Source organism: Portunus trituberculatus, chromosome 8 (assembly GCF_017591435.1).
Source record: "Portunus trituberculatus isolate SZX2019 chromosome 8, ASM1759143v1, whole genome shotgun sequence".
In the NCBI taxonomy this organism is placed as follows: Eukaryota; Metazoa; Arthropoda; class Malacostraca; order Decapoda; family Portunidae; genus Portunus; species Portunus trituberculatus.
The window spans coordinates 2,837,501-2,855,803 of record NC_059262.1 but is presented as its reverse complement, the minus strand read 5'-3'; the positions used below and the strand labels follow the sequence as shown (position 1 = coordinate 2,855,803).

At 42.8% G+C, this 18,303-nt stretch overlaps 2 protein-coding genes across 6 annotated transcripts in view; both read left to right on the top strand.

The window, feature by feature from the left end:
- Nucleotides 1-275: 275 nt before the first annotated feature.
- Nucleotides 276-15,018, top strand: LOC123501048 (serine-rich adhesin for platelets-like). 5 transcript variants are annotated; one of them, XM_045249626.1, is made up of 4 exons: nt 276-404; nt 936-1,059; nt 4,024-4,868; nt 5,253-15,018. In XM_045249626.1, exons 3-4 carry the CDS (start codon nt 4,096-4,098, stop codon nt 11,932-11,934), a joined length of 7,455 nt encoding a protein of 2,484 aa, XP_045105561.1. In that variant the 5' UTR covers nt 276-404; nt 936-1,059; nt 4,024-4,095; the 3' UTR covers nt 11,935-15,018. The 5 variants fall into 5 exon arrangements, with proteins under 5 accessions (XP_045105561.1, XP_045105557.1, XP_045105560.1 ...); XM_045249622.1 differs by having other exon boundaries at nt 4,024-15,018; XM_045249625.1 differs by having other exon boundaries at nt 289-361; nt 4,024-15,018.
- A 1,809-nt stretch (nt 15,019-16,827) lies between these two features.
- Nucleotides 16,828-18,303, top strand: part of LOC123501052 (serine/threonine-protein phosphatase alpha-2 isoform) — a 26,860-nt gene continuing 25,384 nt past the window's right edge. Inside the window, exon 1 of the mRNA XM_045249630.1 lies at nt 16,828-17,021. Coding sequence (XP_045105565.1) covers nt 16,967-17,021 — 55 coding nt within the window. The 5' untranslated portion in view covers nt 16,828-16,966. The remainder of the gene's footprint in view (nt 17,022-18,303) is intronic.

The following is an 18,303-nucleotide window of genomic DNA, read 5'->3' as shown; positions in this document are numbered from 1 at the left end:
AATGCAAATCCAGTTGGCATATTTTGGCTTCTACATTACAAGAACTTACTCCACTTCTGCAAAGTTTCTGTGTGCGATATATTCAATACCAATATCCGAATATAATAATGCAAGAGATCTGGATAACTGACAACTCAAAAATAGATTCTTTTTATAACAACAAAATACGGTGACAGTTTTATTAATCCCTTATAACAATTGCAATATATTTCTTTCACTTGTACAGGAAAGGCGAACTGGCAACCTGATGTCCCTCCCTTATATGTTAAAAAAAAAAAAAAAGCTCGTCCAGCAGACAGCCTTGAGCCATCAGCCATGTGATGTGACAGGATAACAAAACAGTGTTGGGACAGACGCGGTAGTGAGTGTTGTGTCAAGTGTCTTGCTCCCAACCCTTCCTTGCAGTGAGTGTGTCGTGCGTGGCAGTGAAGGAGGTGTTCAGGTCACACGTGTAAATATATATATAGGCACCATAGTGTGTGTGCGTGTGTGCTTAGCAGCCACAAGGGAGGTGTGGTAGGTAGAAATTAACAACTACTCCCTACTCCCTTCACGCTACACCCTACACCCTACACCCACCCCTGCTGGCCTTGGCAACAAAGAGGGTGCCAACTAACCAAGGCACCCCCATCACTACGATGCAGGCCTAACCCCCCCCCCCTCTCTCTCTCTCTCTCTCTGCAAGTATGACTGCTGATAAGAACCCAACTCTTGCTGACACACGCACGCACAGTTGCAATATATAAGTGCAAGAGAGTGTGTGTGTGTGTGTGGTTTGGGTGCGTGGACTGAGGTCAGGAAGTCAGCGAGTGAAGGACTGAAGGGGAGGGAGGAGGAGGCCCTGATGGAATAGGTATATTGGTGAACCTTCCTCTCTTTCTTTCTCCTCCCGTGACGGTCATTCACTCAAACACTCACACGTGTGTCCCTTACAGGTGACGGAAGTGTGGCAGCTTGTGACCTACCACTGCTGACTCGACTACACCTGATGCTACGCCCACTGCTACACCTGCTGCTCCTCCCTACATTGGCTGAAGAATTAGTGTTGTCATCCCTTAGGTAAATCTACTACTACTACAGTAACAATAACAATAACTACTAACTACTACTTCTTCTTCTTCTTCTTCTTCTTCTTCTTCTTCTTCTTCTTCTTCTTCTTCTTCTTCTACTGGATGAAATAAATTTCTTCTGGTACTCTCAAGACATTTGTCCTGGAATTTTGGTTAACTTGTGTCTTTTAAGGGAACTGGCAACTCAGTGTGCCTTTTTTTCCCATATTTTGTTGTCCTTGGCCAGTTCTCCCTCTTACACACAAAAAAAAAAAAGATTTTGACCTGTTGTGAATGAATGTGTTCTTTGTTTCTGTCACAAATCCAGTTCTTTTTTACCCAACCCCCTTCTGCGTCTCTTATAGAAACACGATTTTGTAGTAAAACATCTTTTTTTTCTTTTTCCTGCTATATTTTGACCTCTCAAGTGAATCTCCACTAACCTAACCTAACCTTATCGTAACCTAACCTGATCTAACTGAAACTTAACCTAAAGTAACCTAACCTAACTAAACTAATCCAAACCAAAACCTAACCTAATCTAATCTAACTAAAACCTAACCTAACTTAACTAAACCTAACTGCAATGGCTAAGGAAGGTTTATTGGTGGTCCGGTCCTTCCCTGCACTGTCTATGGTACTTGGGGCACTCCACAGCACTGGGAAGAATACTGTGCTCCCTTGACAATTCTTTTCTCATTATTTTCAAAAAGCTGGTGAATAGCAGGGAAGGAATGCACGTCACACGCCACACTCAACACACCGTGACATCATCCTAAGACTGATTCAGATATTTCAAAGTGAACTGTGTCTCTTGCCACACATTGAAATACAACACTGATTGGCTTAATTCACTCTATTTTTTTACTGGCTACTGGTTTTATTCTAAGTATAAAGAACTAATCACCGTGATAATATCTCATGCTCGCACAAATGATGTAGGGAGACAGTGGTGTAGTGGATAAGGTGGTGAGTGTGGGATCGGGCAGACGTCCACACATAGATTCGAATCTCACCACATACCGCTTTGAACCTATGCCACTTATGGAGTGGTTTAAAGTTACCTACATGTCACCATGATACCCAGGTTCTAGGTGGTTACATCAGAGATGTGCTTGGGTGGTGATGTGGGCCTTGATATGCCCACCAATATAAATAAAATTGCCTGTCCCACTAATGGGTGGAAGCTTAACAGCACTTCCCACATATACTCTTCAAGTATGCATACAGGCGCTATAGGCCATAACGTAAAAAGAAAAGATAAATAAATATACAGACCTGAACACACAGCAAAACGGCATTTCTCAGTGCCCAGCTGCCCATCACACGTGGTGGTGCGTCGCCTCACACTGTTGATGCACCAGTGAGGTTAATCTTAAAAATAAATAAGCAACAATTTGTGACGGGGATGTATGGGTTTACATTACTCACAATAACAAGCTCAATGAGATGAGAAGGTCAACAAAAGCCATGTTGCTGTTGGTGTAACGCTACAATAATACCAATTTCTCAAGCTTAAACCCATCATTTCTGCTTCTATCCTAGCTACTCATCCTAACAACTTTGCTCACCTCTCCTTTGTTATAACCACTGTACCATTTAAAGACTGCTATCAGGTCCACTCTTACCATTATAACCCTACACCACTTCCACACTGCTGTCAGGTCTCCTCTTACTCTTAAAACCCCTACACCACTTCAACACTGCTGTCAGGTCTCCTCTTACTGTTAAAACCCCTACACCACTTCAACACTGCTGTCAGGTCTCCTCTTACTGTTAAAACCCCTACACCACTTCCACACTGCTGTCAGGTAACCCCTACATCACTTCAACACTGCTATCAGGTCTCCTCTTACTGCTATAACTCCTACACCACTTAAATACTTCTATCAGGTCCCTCTTAACTTACATCTCTCTAAAGAATGCAGACTGAGTTTCTTCAGTCTGGCTTCATAGGGAATCTCATCCCCCTGTATCTTTTTGTACATCCTCCTTTGCACTGACTCCATTAGAGCTCTATCCTTCTCTAATGTGAGGACCAGAACTGTACCACATAATCTAGATGTGGTCTGGCCAGTGCCAAATATAGTTTTAATGCTACTTTGGGACTTCTGCTCTAAACACTGCTAAAAATTAATCCTAGTATTTTATTTGTCTTATTTCAAGCCTCTATGCATTGCTTCCTTACACCAAAATTGATGCTAACTCTAATTTCTAAGTCTCTCTCATACTCTGAACCAACCAGGGCCTTGTTATTTATCTTGTGTACTACTACTACTACTACTACTACTACTACTACTACTACCACCACCACTATTACTGTTTTGAGGCATGTCGTGACCTTGTGACTCATCAGGAATAATTAAAATTAATTCAGGAAGGGTAAACAAGAGTAGGAACATTGTGGTGAGGAACACAACTGAGTCTCAACCCAAATGTTAGTCACCTAATGATAAGATATACCTCCTTATCAGAAATGGTAGAAGTTTTTAAGGGTGGGGATAAACCAGTGTGTGCTGTGGTGGCAGAGTTGGAGGAGGTGCAGGGTAGGGAATGGTCTAGCTGTGGAGAGGCCAATGTGTGCTGTGGGGCCTTGCTGTGGTGTCGGTAGGGAACAGTGTCATTGTGAAGGGCAGGAGGGAACCAGTGTGTGCTGTGGTGCCTTGCTGTGGTGTTAGGGTAGGGAACAGTGTCATTGTGAAGGGGCAGGGGTGAATCAGTGTGTGCTGTGGTGCCTTGCTGTGGTGTTAGGGTAGGAAACAGTGTCATTGTGAAGGGGCAGGGGTGAACCAGTGTGTGCTGTGGGGCCTTGCTGTGGTGCCAGGGTTGGTGGAGGTGCAGGGTAAGAAACAGTGTCATTGTGAAGGGGCAGGGGGAACCAGTGTGTGGTGTGGGGCCTTGCTGTGGGGTGTGTGTGGCTTGCTGTGGATGTGTGTGGCTAAGCTCCTGTCACTATAACTAATCAATATTCCAGGTACCCCTCCAGCAGATCCACCCTGGGGCCTTTTAATGGTGTTTCTGAGCCACGTCCACCACTACCATCACCATGTGGAACAAACCCCCACTGCTGGACCACCACAGCCAGGGCATGTGGCACCCTCCACAGAACCCAGAGTGGATGAACACACCATACTGGAATGCCCATCCACCTCCACATCCGCCTCCACTCTTTCCATATGCCCCTCCGAACCACTGGAATGGACCAATGGGACCACCACAGGGGCCACCACATGGACCACCACAGGGGCCACCATTTGGACCACCACAGGGGCCACCATTTGGACCACCACAGAGGTACAGGGGTCGTGGGGGACATAGGTGGCAGGGATCATGGCCCAGACACCCACCCAAACAATGGCACTCATCGAAACACAGCTCATCAAGTGCCGAGCAAGGTGGGAAGTCATCCGTGTCTCACCAACCATCCACTCTACCAAAAAAGAGTAAAACAGATCCACCTACCCCTCCACAACCATCCAAGTCAGTGTCAGGGGGTCAGAAGCCATCCAACCCATCCCAAGTGACATATCTTCCACCTTCATCCACCCTAAAGCAACCAGACACTCCACCATCCACATCATCTTCCACTCAATCATCCAAACCATCCACTAAACCTTCCACATCATCCGCACCAACCTTCCTTCCACCTTCATCCACACTAAAACAGCCAGACATACCAGTATCCACATCATCTTCCACAAAACCATCCACACAACCACCCAAACCTACCGAACCATCCACTGAACCTTCCGCATCATCCGCACCAACCTTCCTTCCACCTTCATCCACTCTAAAACAGCCAGACATACCAGTATCCACATCATCATCCACACAACCACCCAAACCTACCGAACCATCCACTGAACCTTCCGCATCATCTGCACCAACCTTCCTTCCACCTTCATCCACTCTAAAACAGCCAGACATACCAGTATCTACATCATCTTCCACAAAACCATCCACACAACCACCCAAACCTACCGAACCATCCACTGAACCTTCCACATCATCTGCACCAACCTTCCTTCCACCTTCATCCACACTAAAACAGCCAGACATACCAGTATCCACATCATCTTCCACAAAACCATCCACACAACCACCCAAACCTACCGAACCATCCACTGAACCTTCCACATCATCTGCACCAACCTTCCTTCCACCTTCATCCACTCTAAAACAGCCAGACATACCAGTATCCACATCATCATCCACAAAACCTTCCACACATCCACCAAAGCCATCCACACCCACCTTCCTTCCACCTTCATCCACTCTAAAACAGCCAGACCTTCCATCATCCACTTCCACAGCCACAGCAACACACTCCACCCAGTTGATCCAGAAAACTCTCACAAATTTTTCAAAGTCACAGCATTCTAAAATCTCAGTAAAGAAATCACCACAGCGGGGAAACAAGAGAGGTCACATCAATTCCCCACAGCACCCCACACCAGCTTCCAGACAGCATAACAGCATTTCAGACAGCACAACAGCTTCCTCACAGCTTAACAGTCCCTCACAGCTGCACCACAGCTTGTCAGGGAATAATACAGGAGAACAGCGTGTCAGTGCAGTGTCGCAGCAAAATACAGCTTCTTCACAACAAATTGGTGCTCCAAAACTACTGCACAGCTCAAAGACACAGCAAAGTACTGCTTCATCACAGCAGAAAAGTACAAAACAACCGCTGAGTCAAGTAACACAGCAAAGTGGTGCTCCAGAACTACTGCACAGCTCAAAGACACAACAAAATACTGTTTCATCACAGCAAAACAGTACAAAACAAGATCAGAATCCAGTATCACAGGAAAAGACAACTTCTTCACAGCAAAATGATGCTTCAAAACAGTTAAACAGCACAAAGGCACAGCAAAATACAGCACCTGCACAGCAGAACAGTACAAAACAAGCTCAGAAACCAGAATCACAGCAAAAGATAGCTACTTCACAGCAAAATGGTGCTTCTAAGCAGTCAAACAGCACAAAGGCACAACAGAACAGTACAAAACAAGACCAGAAACAAGAGTCACAGCAAAATACAGCTACTTCACAGCAATATGGTACCTCAAAACAGGCAAGCAGCACAAAGGCACAGCAAAATACTGCTTCGTCACAGCAGAAAAGTACAAAACAACCTCCGAGTCAAGTAACACAGCAAAAAACTGCTTCACAGCAAAGTGGTGCTCCAGAACTACTGCACAGCTCAAAGACACAGCAAAATACAGCATCTTCACAGCAGAACAGTACAAAACAAGACCAGAAACAAGAGTCACAGCAAAATACAGCTACTTCACAGCAATATGGTACCTCAAAACAGGCAAGCACCACAAAGACACAGCAAAATACTGCTTCGTCACAGCAGAAAAGTACAAAACAACCTCCAAGTCAAGTAACACAGCAAAAAACTGCTTCACAGCAAAGTGGTGCTCCAGAACTACTGCACAGCTCAAAGACACAGCAAAATACAGCATCTTCACAGCAGAACAGTACAAAACAAGACCAGAAACCAGAATCACAGCAAAAAGCAGCTACCTCACAGCAAAATAGTGCTCCAAAACAGTCAAACACCACAAGGGCACAGCAAAATGCAGCATCTTCACAGCAGAAATGTACAAAACAACCTCCGAGTCAAGTAACACAGCAAAAAACTGCTTCACAGCAAAGTGGTGCTCCAGAACTATTGCACAGCTCAAAGACACAGCAAAATACAGCATCTTCACAGCAGAACAGTACAAAACAAGACCAGAAACCAGAATCACAGCAAAAAGCAGCTACCTCACAGCAAAATAGTGCTCCAAAACAGTCAAACACCACAAGGGCACAGCAAAATGCAGCATCTTCACAGCAGAAATGTACAAAACAACCTCCGAGTCAAGAAACACAGCAAAAAACAACTTCTTCACAGCAAAATGGTGCTTCTAAGCAGTTGAACACTACAAACACACAGCAAAATACAGCATCTTCACAGCAGAACAGTACAAAACAAACTCAGAAACCAGAGTCACAGCAAAATGCAGCTACTTCACAGCAAAATGGTGATCTAAAACAGTCAAACAGCACAAAGACACAGCAAAATACAGCACCTTCCCAGCAGAACAGTACAAAACAAGTTCAGAATCCAGAATCACAGCAAAAAACAGCTTCTTCACAGCAAAATGGTGCTCCAAAACAGTCAAACAGCACAAAGACACAGCAAAATACTGCTTCGTCACAGCAGAAAAGTACAAAACAACCTCCAAGTCAAGTAACACAGCAAAAAACTGCTTCACAGCAAAGTGGTGCTCCAGAACTACTGCACAGCTCAAAGACACAGCAAAATACAGCATCTTCACAGCAGAACAGTACAAAACAAGACCAGAAACCAGAATCACAGCAAAAAGCAGCTACCTCACAGCAAAATAGTGCTCCAAAACAGTCAAACACCACAAGGGCACAGCAAAATGCAGCATCTTCACAGCAGAAATGTACAAAACAACCTCCGAGTCAAGTAACACAGCAAAAAACTGCTTCACAGCAAAGTGGTGCTCCAGAACTATTGCACAGCTCAAAGACACAGCAAAATACAGCATCTTCACAGCAGAACAGTACAAAACAAGACCAGAAACCAGAATCACAGCAAAAAGCAGCTACCTCACAGCAAAATAGTGCTCCAAAACAGTCAAACACCACAAGGGCACAGCAAAATGCAGCATCTTCACAGCAGAAATGTACAAAACAACCTCCGAGTCAAGAAACACAGCAAAAAACAACTTCTTCACAGCAAAATGGTGCTTCTAAGCAGTTGAACACTACAAACACACAGCAAAATACAGCATCTTCACAGCAGAACAGTACAAAACAAACTCAGAAACCAGAGTCACAGCAAAATGCAGCTACTTCACAGCAAAATGGTGATCTAAAACAGTCAAACAGCACAAAGACACAGCAAAATACAGCACCTTCCCAGCAGAACAGTACAAAACAAGTTCAGAATCCAGAATCACAGCAAAAAACAGCTTCTTCACAGCAAAATGGTGCTCCAAAACAGTCAAACAGCACAAAGACACAGCAAAATACTGCTTCGTCACAGCAGAACAGTACAAAAAAGCCTCCGAGTCAAGTATCACAGCAAAAAACAGCTTCACAGCAAAATGCTGCGTCTAAGCAGTCAAACAGTGCAAACGCACAGCAAAATATAGCACCGCCACAGAAGAACAGTATAAAACAAGACCAGAAACCAGAGTCACATCAAAATGCAGCTACTTCACAGCAAAATAGTGCTCCAGAACAGTCAAACAGCACAAAGACACAGCAAAATACAGCACCTTCACAGCAGAACAGTACAAAACAAGCTCAGATGCCACAATCACAGCAAAAAGTAGTTACTTCACAGCAAAATGGTGCTTCAAAACAGGCAAACAGCACAAAGGCACAGCAAAATACAGCTCCTTCACAGCAGAACAGTACAAAGCAAGACCAGAAACATGAGTCACAGCAAAAGGCAGTTACTTCACAGCAAGATGGTACTTCTAAACAGGCAAATAGCATAAAGGCACAGCAAAACAGTACAAAACAACCACTGAGTCAAATATCACAGCAAAAATCAGTTTCACAGCAAAATTATGCTTCTAAACAGTCAAACAGCACAAAGGCACAGCAAAATACAGCACCTTCACAGCAGAACAGTACAAAACAAGACCAGAAACCAGAGTCACAGCAAAATGCAACTACTTCACAGCAAAATAATGCTCCTAAACAGTCAAACAGCAAGGCACAGCAAAATAAAGCACCTTCACAGCAGAACAGTACAAAACAAGACCAGAAACAAGAGTCACAGCAAAAAACAGCTTCTAAACAGCCCCATAGCTCAAACCCTGACCAGAAAACAGCTTCACAGCAGAACAGCATAAAACAAGGTCAGAAACAAGAATCACAGCAAAAAACAGCTTGTTCACAGCAAAATAATGCTCCAAAACAGTCAAACAGCACAAAGTCACAACAAAATGCAGCACCTTCACAGCAGAACAGTACAAAACAAGACCAGAAACCAGAGTCACAGCAAAATGCAGCTACTTCACAGCAAGATGGTACCTCAAAACAGGCAAACAGCATAAACTCACAGCAAAATACTGCTTCATCACAGCAGAAAAGTACAAAACAACCTCTGAGTCAAGTACCACAGCAAAAAACAGCTTCACAGCAAAATGGTACTTCTAAACAGTCAACCACCACAAATCTGCAGCAAAATACAACACCTTCACAGCAGAACAGTATAAAACAAGCTCAGAAACAAGAGTCACAGCAAAAAATTGTTTCTTCACAGCAAAATGGTCCTTCAAAACAGTCAAACAGCAAGGCACAGCAAAACACAGCACCTTCACAGCAGAACAGTACAAAACAAGACCAGAAACCAGAGTCACAGCAAAAAACAGCTTCCTCACAGCAAAATGATGCTTCTAAACAGCCCCACAGCTCAAATTCTGACCAGAAAACATCTTCACAGCAGAACAGCACAAAACAAGTTCAGAAGCCAGTGTTACAGCAAAAAACAGCTTCTTCACAGCAAAATGATGCTTCTAAACAGTCCCACAGCTCAAAGGCACAGCAAAACACAGGATCTTCACAGGAGAACAGCACAAAACAAGTCCAGAAGCCAGTGTCACAGCAAAAAACACCTTCACAGCAAACCAGTACAAAACAAGCCCAGAATCAAGTAACACAGCAAAAAACAGCTTCACAGCAAATTGGTTCTTCAAAACAGTCAAACAGCACAAAGGCACAGCAAAACAGTACAAAAAAAGATCAGAATCCAGTGACACAGCAAAAAACAGCCTCCTCACAGCAAAACAGCCCATCAAACCAGCACCATAGCACAAAGACACAGCAAAATACAGCATCTTCACAGCAGAACAATGTGTTGAATTCTCCACGCACCCCAAAATCAGTAAAAAAAAATGGCTCATCACAGCAAAACACGCCAACACAGCTCCACAGCACAGAAGCACAGCATAACACAACTTCCACACAGCAGAACTCAAAACCAGAAGAGAAAACAGCTTCATCACAGCAAAACATGGCAATACATCCCCAGAACCTCAAGCCATTGCAAAACATAGCATCACAGCAAGATAGCAAAGTCCCACAGAAGCCCACAGCCACAGTAGCACCACAGAGGAGAGTAACAACAGCCAAGACTTACCCTGAAACCTCCTGTGGTGACCTGGGTAACAGAGGGATGAAGATTAAGAGTGATGATAGTGTGGCAGGTTCCAGGTACTCTCAGACACAGGGCAGTGATTCTAAGGTGACTAACTTCATCTCTCCTAGCTCTACTACTGGTACCATTGCTGTGACAACCTCCACCTTTACACAGCAAGGAAACAAAGGAGATGGAAGCAAAGATCACCCATTATCACCAAGCCAGTTACCATACTCTGATCCCATTTCCACCTCAGCTACACACACCACTCTGCCACTCACCACAGCACAGAGCAACACCACAACACAAGGAGATAAAGCATTTTCAACACCCCAAGACCAGTCACTCGCTCACACAAGGAACTTACTCAAAAACAGTACAGGTTCTTTAGAGGCAGCACACAGCCCCAGCAACACAGCAACACAGCGACATACACCAATTTCAACACCCCAATACCTGCAAGTCATTCAAATGTATGCTAAATCACCAAAATGCAGAGAAGCTTCACAGGAACACAGCAGAAAGTCACAGGATACCATCTATGGGAAACAGAAGCTGGTTGAGTCACACAGGACCACAGCACCACAGGAGGGCAACAAAAGGAGTGATGGAATGAAACACAAGGTAGATCAGGTTAAGGATTTTGGGTCATGGAATGAGAAAAGGAGAGAAAGCACAGGCCAGCAGGATTTGAGTAGCAGTGAGGTGCAGAGCAGGAAGAGACAGCTGAGTGGGGAGGAGAGCCAGACCCAGCAGCCCAAGAGGAAGGTTCTGAAAGGTGCGACACTGAAGGAACAAGATCAGAACCCAAGGAGGAGTGTTAGTTCAGAATGCACCAGTGAGGAACAGAAAGAGAGGCAGGTGGATGGTGCTAGGAAGGTTCACAACACACACACTGAGGGAAAGAAGGTTGACAAGCCACTGGAGATGACAAAAGGACCTATAACAGACACATACACAGTTTCTCAAGGCAGCACAGAGGCAACAAACACAGAAACACAGCCAAGAGATGAGGGAACAAGCCACAACACAACAGACACTGCAACTCAAATAGACAAGCTACCAAACGCACTGTACATTAAAGAACAGATGATAAAATATGCGTATGGGGACTTGCAAGGCACTACCATTGCCGAACACTTGGAAAAAGAAGAACAGGATAAGAAAACCATAAGGAAACAGATACTTAGCAATCTGAAAGCCAAGAGAGACGTAGCAAACTCGATCATAAACAAGCTTGTGACGGACTCTTGCCTCATAAAAGATAAGAAGGAGATGCTAATACAGCTTACCTTGAACAGACTGAAGAAATTGTGCATGGAAGAGGAGAAGAAGGAGATAGGGAAGAAAGAGGAGGACAAGGAGGAGGAAGTGGTAGTAATATGTGAAGTGAAGAAAAGAAAGGAAGAGATGAGTGAAGATATGAACAAAGAGGAGAAGAGAAGTGAGGTGAATGAAAGAGATGAAAGGAAGAGATGTGATAAAGAAAGAGAGAGAAGCAATGAAAGGCAGATAGAGAAGAGGAAGAGCAGGTATGAGGAAAAAGAAGAAGAAAAGGAAGCAAAAAAGAGGAAAAGAGAAGAAACAGACATGGAACATTGGAAAAAGATGAGAATTGAGGAAAGAGAGAAGAAAAACAGCCACATGGAGAGAGAGAAGGAGGAAGAGGAGGTAAAGAAGAAAAGAAAAGAGGAAGAAGGATAAAACCAAACAGAAACAAGAACAAAGACGAGAAATACACAAACAGGGATAGGGAACACGAAAGAAGGAAGAAGGAAGGAGAGAGAAGCAAAAATAGAAACAAACCAAGGGAAGCAAATGGTGAAATGACACAGGATGAGGATAAGTGGCAGAAGTCAACCCAGACACCACACTTCTTACTAAATGACACTTGCGTTCAAAAAATGGACAACTTTACGAACAAACTCATAGTGGAGATCAAGAACACACCCAAGACAGCCCCTAAGACACAGACACACACAGGCACAGCAAACCAAACACAGCACAGCACAGAGAGAGATAAATGCTGTGGAGAGGCTTATGCTAGTGGTGTAAGCTGTCCTCAAGCCACACCCATCACTCCACTGGGTAAACATGTGGATGGAAGCTGTGTAGATGCTGGTGCTGTTTCTAATACCACCACAGCAGGTATTAGTGACAGCAGTAGGGGAGAAAGAAGAGGTAGTGATGATAGGGAAGGAGGAAGGAAGGAAAGTGAAAGCAGGAAGAGGAAGAGGAAAGAAAGAGATGATAGAAAGGAGGAATCTAAAACTACTGAAATGAAAAGAGTAAAGACCAATGAACGTCAAGGTAAAAACAGTGTGAAAGTTGGCAACACAAGCAGGACTGACTCGGAGGTGACCAGGAGTACCAACCCTGACAAAAATGAAGAATGTGTAACTAGGAAAGAGGAAGTAAAGATAAAGAATCAGTGCACACAGAAAGCACAAGGGAAAAATGACACAAAAGATGACAAAACAAGCAGGAACGACTCACAGATTAGCAGCACCAGTATCAAAAAGGAGGAAACTCAAGTGGAAAAGGGAAAGGTCATAAAACCCTCAAAAACTCAAGACACCAGCAAAGTACAAGGGAAAAACAGTGTAGAAGTTAACAATACAATCAGGTACAACATTCAGGAAGATCAAACAAGCAGTGAAAGTGTTCCAACTGAAAATATATACAAAAAACACACACACTCTCCCAAGTCTCAAAACACTGCCAGGAAACACACACACTCCTTCATGACCACACCCACATACACACACTCACACACCAAGGCAAGACAAGACTGCGAGTGAAAGCAGCCTTTTGGAAACACGCAGACACACACACACAGACACATACCTCACCCAAACATACACTAAGACACACAGAGACACACACCTTTACAAACACACACACACAGACCTCACCCAGACACACACTGACACATACCCACAGACACAACAAAACAGTGAAGCCCAGAAAGTTACCCAGAGGAAGATCAGTGGGAGCATTCAATGATAACTAGGACACCAGATGATGGACGCTATTTGATCCTTCAGTACCCCAGAGACGCAGTGCCAGCAGAGTGCCCTGACTGCTACACCACCACTGACTCTGTGAACTGTACCTACAACATTGCTAGTGGTGTTATAAGCCATGTGTGTCCCTCCTGCCAGCTCATGTGTTTGTGCGTACCCCAAGATAAAAGGGATCATGTTTTTCAAGGCTATGTTGGTGATGAGGTGATGGAGTTTACTTTGGCCAGCTTTGATGTGTAGCTGTGTGTGTGTGTGTGTGTGCGTGTGTTTGTCTTCCTTGCTGCATTTGTTTGTTCATCCTTTCACCTGTTAATACTGAGAAAAGTGTCTGCTCTCTCTCTCTCTCTCTCTCTCTCTCTCTCTCTCTCTCTCTCTCTCTCTCTCTCTCTCTCTCTCTCTCTCTCTCTCTCTCTCTCTCTCTCTCAGTGATGGGGAAGGTAGTGCCATAATATCTGCCCATGTGCCTTGATAGTTGTGCCTTGAAGTTGTGCCTTGAAGTTGTGCCTTGAAGTTGTGCCTTGATAGTTGTGCCTTAGAATTTAATGATAAGAAATAGACTTTATATTTATGTAGTTATATATTTTGTAAAGCTCAATTTTCTAAAGTTATTATTGTTTTTTGGTGTATATTGTCTCATTTGTTCTTTTTCCTTTTTTCATGTAATTTGTATCTTATCTATTTATTTATTTTTGTTCATTTATTTTATTGATTTATTTTTTGTGTGTGTTTTGTTTTCTTCATTCATTTTAGTTTTTTTTTTTTTTTTTTTTTTTTTTTTAATGAGTTACGAATTCCTGTCTTTGTTTTCTGCAAGTTCATTTTTCCTCACCTTTTGTTAACATGTCAGAAGCATCTTTTTTTTCTCTTCACATAATTTATATTCTACTTATCAATTTATTTATTTATTTATTCCATTTCTTCATTCATTTAAGTTTTTTTTTTAAGGAGTTACAAATTCCTGTCCTTGTTTTATGCAAGTTCATTTTTCTGCACCTTTTGCAAACATATCAGCAGCATCTTTGGTTCTTGCGATGGATTTATGTTATTGTTTCTTTACATGTGAACTGGAGTACCTAATGTTCCCAAAGATTAATATGTAGCTATTATTTCTCATTGTGCCATGCCAAAAGACTGGCTGCACCTTTTCTTAAGTTTTAGGCTTGTATTCACACTGCTCTCACTAATACTATTATACAAGGCCACAGAGATGACTACTAGGGGTTTACAAGAGTGTTTCTGCAGTTAATAGTGTAGAAATCTTGTCACTCTGCCTCTAGAACTGTAAAACACTATTCTTTCATCAACACTGTTTTCTAAGGCCACAGAGATGACTACCAGGGTTTACAAGAGTGTTTCTGCAGTAAGTAATGTAGAAATCTAGTCACTCTGCCTCTAGAACTGTAAAAACACCTTAAAAACTTGGCTACATTAAGTAAAGGCTTTTAAAATAGTGGAGGAGAGAGAGAGAAAGAGAGAGAGAGAGAAAGTGTACATTTAAATAAAGCCTTTTGAAATAGTGGAGGAGAGAGAGAGAGAGAGAGTGTACATTTAAATAAAGCCTTTTGAAATAGTGGAGGTGAGAGAGAGGAGTGAGAATACAAGCCTTAGTTAGTATTATGGAATATGTGGCCTCTCCTGCAGGCTCTGAACTTTTGTATATAATGTATGAAGTATTACTTTTTTTTTATACTTTTGTACCACTGAAACACTGAAAGGCAGTGTTCCAGGCCCAATAAAGAGTGATATGTGGCCCGTCCAAGGAGGTGTGGCTCTCATTGTTCCTGTGCTCTACTCTTACTGCTGTGCCTCATCACCCAAGGCCACAGCCAGGGAGGGCACTGATGGGATGCAGGAGGAGGAGGAGAGACAGAATGGAGAAGTAGAGAGAGCTATGGAATGGAGGAGGAGGAGGAGAGAGAGAATGGAGAAGGAGAGATAGAGATGGAATGGAGGAGGAAGAGGAGAGACAGAATGGAGAAGGAGAGATAGAGATGGAATGGAGGAGGAGAGACAGAGAGAGGAGAGATGGAATGGAGGAGAACATAATGGAGAAAGAGAGAGAGGTGAAATGGAGGAGAGAGAGAGAGAGAGATATGGAAGGATGGAGTTCATTTTAACTTACTGTATGTCTTAAAAAGAAGATTGAATTGATGAAAAGTGACAAAGGAAGAGAAGAGAGAGAGGAGAGGATGGGAAAGAAAGTATATAACTGAAAGGAAAAGTAGTACACTATAATAAAAGTTAATAAAAGACATTAAGAAAGATAGAGAAGGGAAGAAAATGAGAGAGAGAGAGATATGAATGGGAGAAATGAATAAAAAGCTATACAAAAGGAGACATTGATTTCTAAAAGGCAGAAGACAGGTTGATTGATTGATACATTTATTGTTGAATTAATAATGAAATACAACAAAGGAGGAGGATGGACCTTGCCACCCATCCTCTGCGGGGGGTTAAAGTAGCAAAAATATATAGATATACAGTATACATAACAAGAACACAATTACTTCAATAAATAAATACAAATATTGCACACCATTGCATAAACGAAGGAATTATTGAAGACAAAGATAGAAATGGTACAGAGATGTATATGGGTCTGTAGAAATCAAGGAAATAGCCTAGTGAAATGTGTGTATGCTCCCTCACACACTGTACTGAAATATTACCAGCTAGGAGTGTCTGAACTAGAGCCACAATATCCTACGCAGTTAAATATATTGGTCATTATTTTCAAGACATTTATCTCTTTCTTCTGGCTAACACTCGAACTTGCACGGGGACTGGCATTCTAAGTAGACCTCTTTTTTCATTCTTTCTGTTGTTTTTTAGCTAGCTTTCCCCCTCTTACATGAAATAATGATAATAATTTGGGTACATTTAGTTTTGAATCCCCCGCGCTATGGGACATCTGCGCGCGCATGGCCTTTGACGCCCGTACTTTTAGCCTTCATTGTTCTACCTTAAATATCAACTCATCTTCCTTCCTCATTGTTTCTCTGGGCATTAATTCAAATTTTATGGGGATATGAATGGTGAAGACATCCTGGTGTTATTTACATAGTTGAATTGGATACTATTTATGCGTTTTCAGAAGAGTTTAATGGCGGAAGGAAACCTGTTAATGCTAAAGGAATGCTGATTATATTGTATTTTATTAATGTCAACAGTTGAAGTGGTTGTTAGAATGCCATGGAGGTCAAATGCCACACACACATCCCCCTCTGAACCACAAATGACGCCAGGTTTCATAAGAGGCAGAGAGACAGACATGATTCAAAAAATATATAAAACAGTACACTAAACAGCCTTATAACAACAAAAAGTGGCCATAAATGAGAGTTATAAACCACCAGGAGAGAAAACACTGAGGAACAAACCACGAAAAGACAACTGAAATATTTAGAGACGAGAGATAATTTAAAAGAAAACAAAAAATAAGACACCCTGAACAAAAATAATACATAAAAAACAAACCCTATAATTTATAAACACATAAAAACAACAAATAAACCCTGAGAAAATAGAATTGCCACATTTTCAGAAGAGTGCGAAAGGCAAGCAGTGTTCCTCATGACGTCATTAACGGCTGCCATCTTGACCAGGATCGGGACAGTGTAGTGGTGGTGTTTAATCCGTGATCATCTGCCTCCCTGTGCACCAACCATCCTCCATAACCCGGTAGACGGAAAGCTACAACACCCAGCAATATGGCGGAAACAGATAAGCTTAACATAGACTCCATCATCGCCAGATTATTAGAAGGTAAGGAATGTTTATCTCCATTCGCCGATCTTCCTCCCTTCCTTCGTATTTATTTCCCGTTTATTATCTCCCCTGCGCCTCTTCCCTCCTTCGCGAACCTGTGGAAATGTAGATAAGGTGATAATAAAGCAGGGAAGAGGGAAATAGAGGGAGAAATAACTCGGGAAATGGGGAAAATAAGGGAAAATACGCCGCTTTTCCTCTCTGCGACTTGAATGTGAAAGTAGCAAAGGGTTCATTTTTTTATTTATTTATTTTTCTTCATTTATTTCTCATTTTGAAGCGTGACTGGCAGGGGGGGTAGGGTGACAGGTGAGGGTGACGTACAGGTGAGGGGTTAATTAGTGGTGGGTGTCCAGGTAACTTGCGTAAGGTTAGGGTGACTCAGGGTGACGGGTGAGGCGGTTCAGGTCTCCAGGGTGACGCTAATTAATGTGACGGGTACAGGTAACTAGGGTGACACAGGTTAGTGACACAATTAACTAGGGTGACAGGTGAAATAATGATACACAGGTGACTAGGGTGACAGACAGGTTATTAGGGTGACACACAGGTTATTAGGGTGACACGTAGGTCGAATAGGGTGACAAATATACAGATAACTAGGATGATGAGTACACAGGTGACTAGGGTAACTTAGGGTGACAAGCATGAGTGACTAGGGTGAGGTATACAGTGTGGTAGGGTGACTAGAGAGGTATGCTGGTGAATAAAGGTGACAGGGTGGTAGGGTAACTTGTATAGGATGAAATAGGGTGACTAGAGAAGTGTACCAGTGAATAAAGGTGACAGGGAGGGTGACTAGACTGATAGGGTGATATAGGGAAACTAGGGCTGACACATAAGGTAACTAGGGTGAGAAGAAGTAAACAGGTAGAGTGACTTAGGGTGAACAAGAGTGACTTAATGATAGGAAGATAGATAACTAGGGTGACACACTGACTGAATGATAGGTAGACAGGTAACTAGGATGACTGATTAATAGACAGGTAACTAGGGTGACAGAGTGACTGAATGATAGGTAGGCAAATAACTAGGGTGACATCTACAGGTAACATACATGTAACATTCATTTAGTAAAGGTGACAGGTGAATGAACTAATGATATGCACAGGTAACTCTTAATTAGCAACACAGGTGAAGGTAGGGTGATGTGTACAGGTAAGAGGTTTAATTAGACACCTCACAGGTATACAGGTGACTTGATTAGACTTGCAGGTAACTTTGTGGCATGTAAAGTGATCAAATGGTACAAGTGACACAGGTTTAATTAGGTGTACAG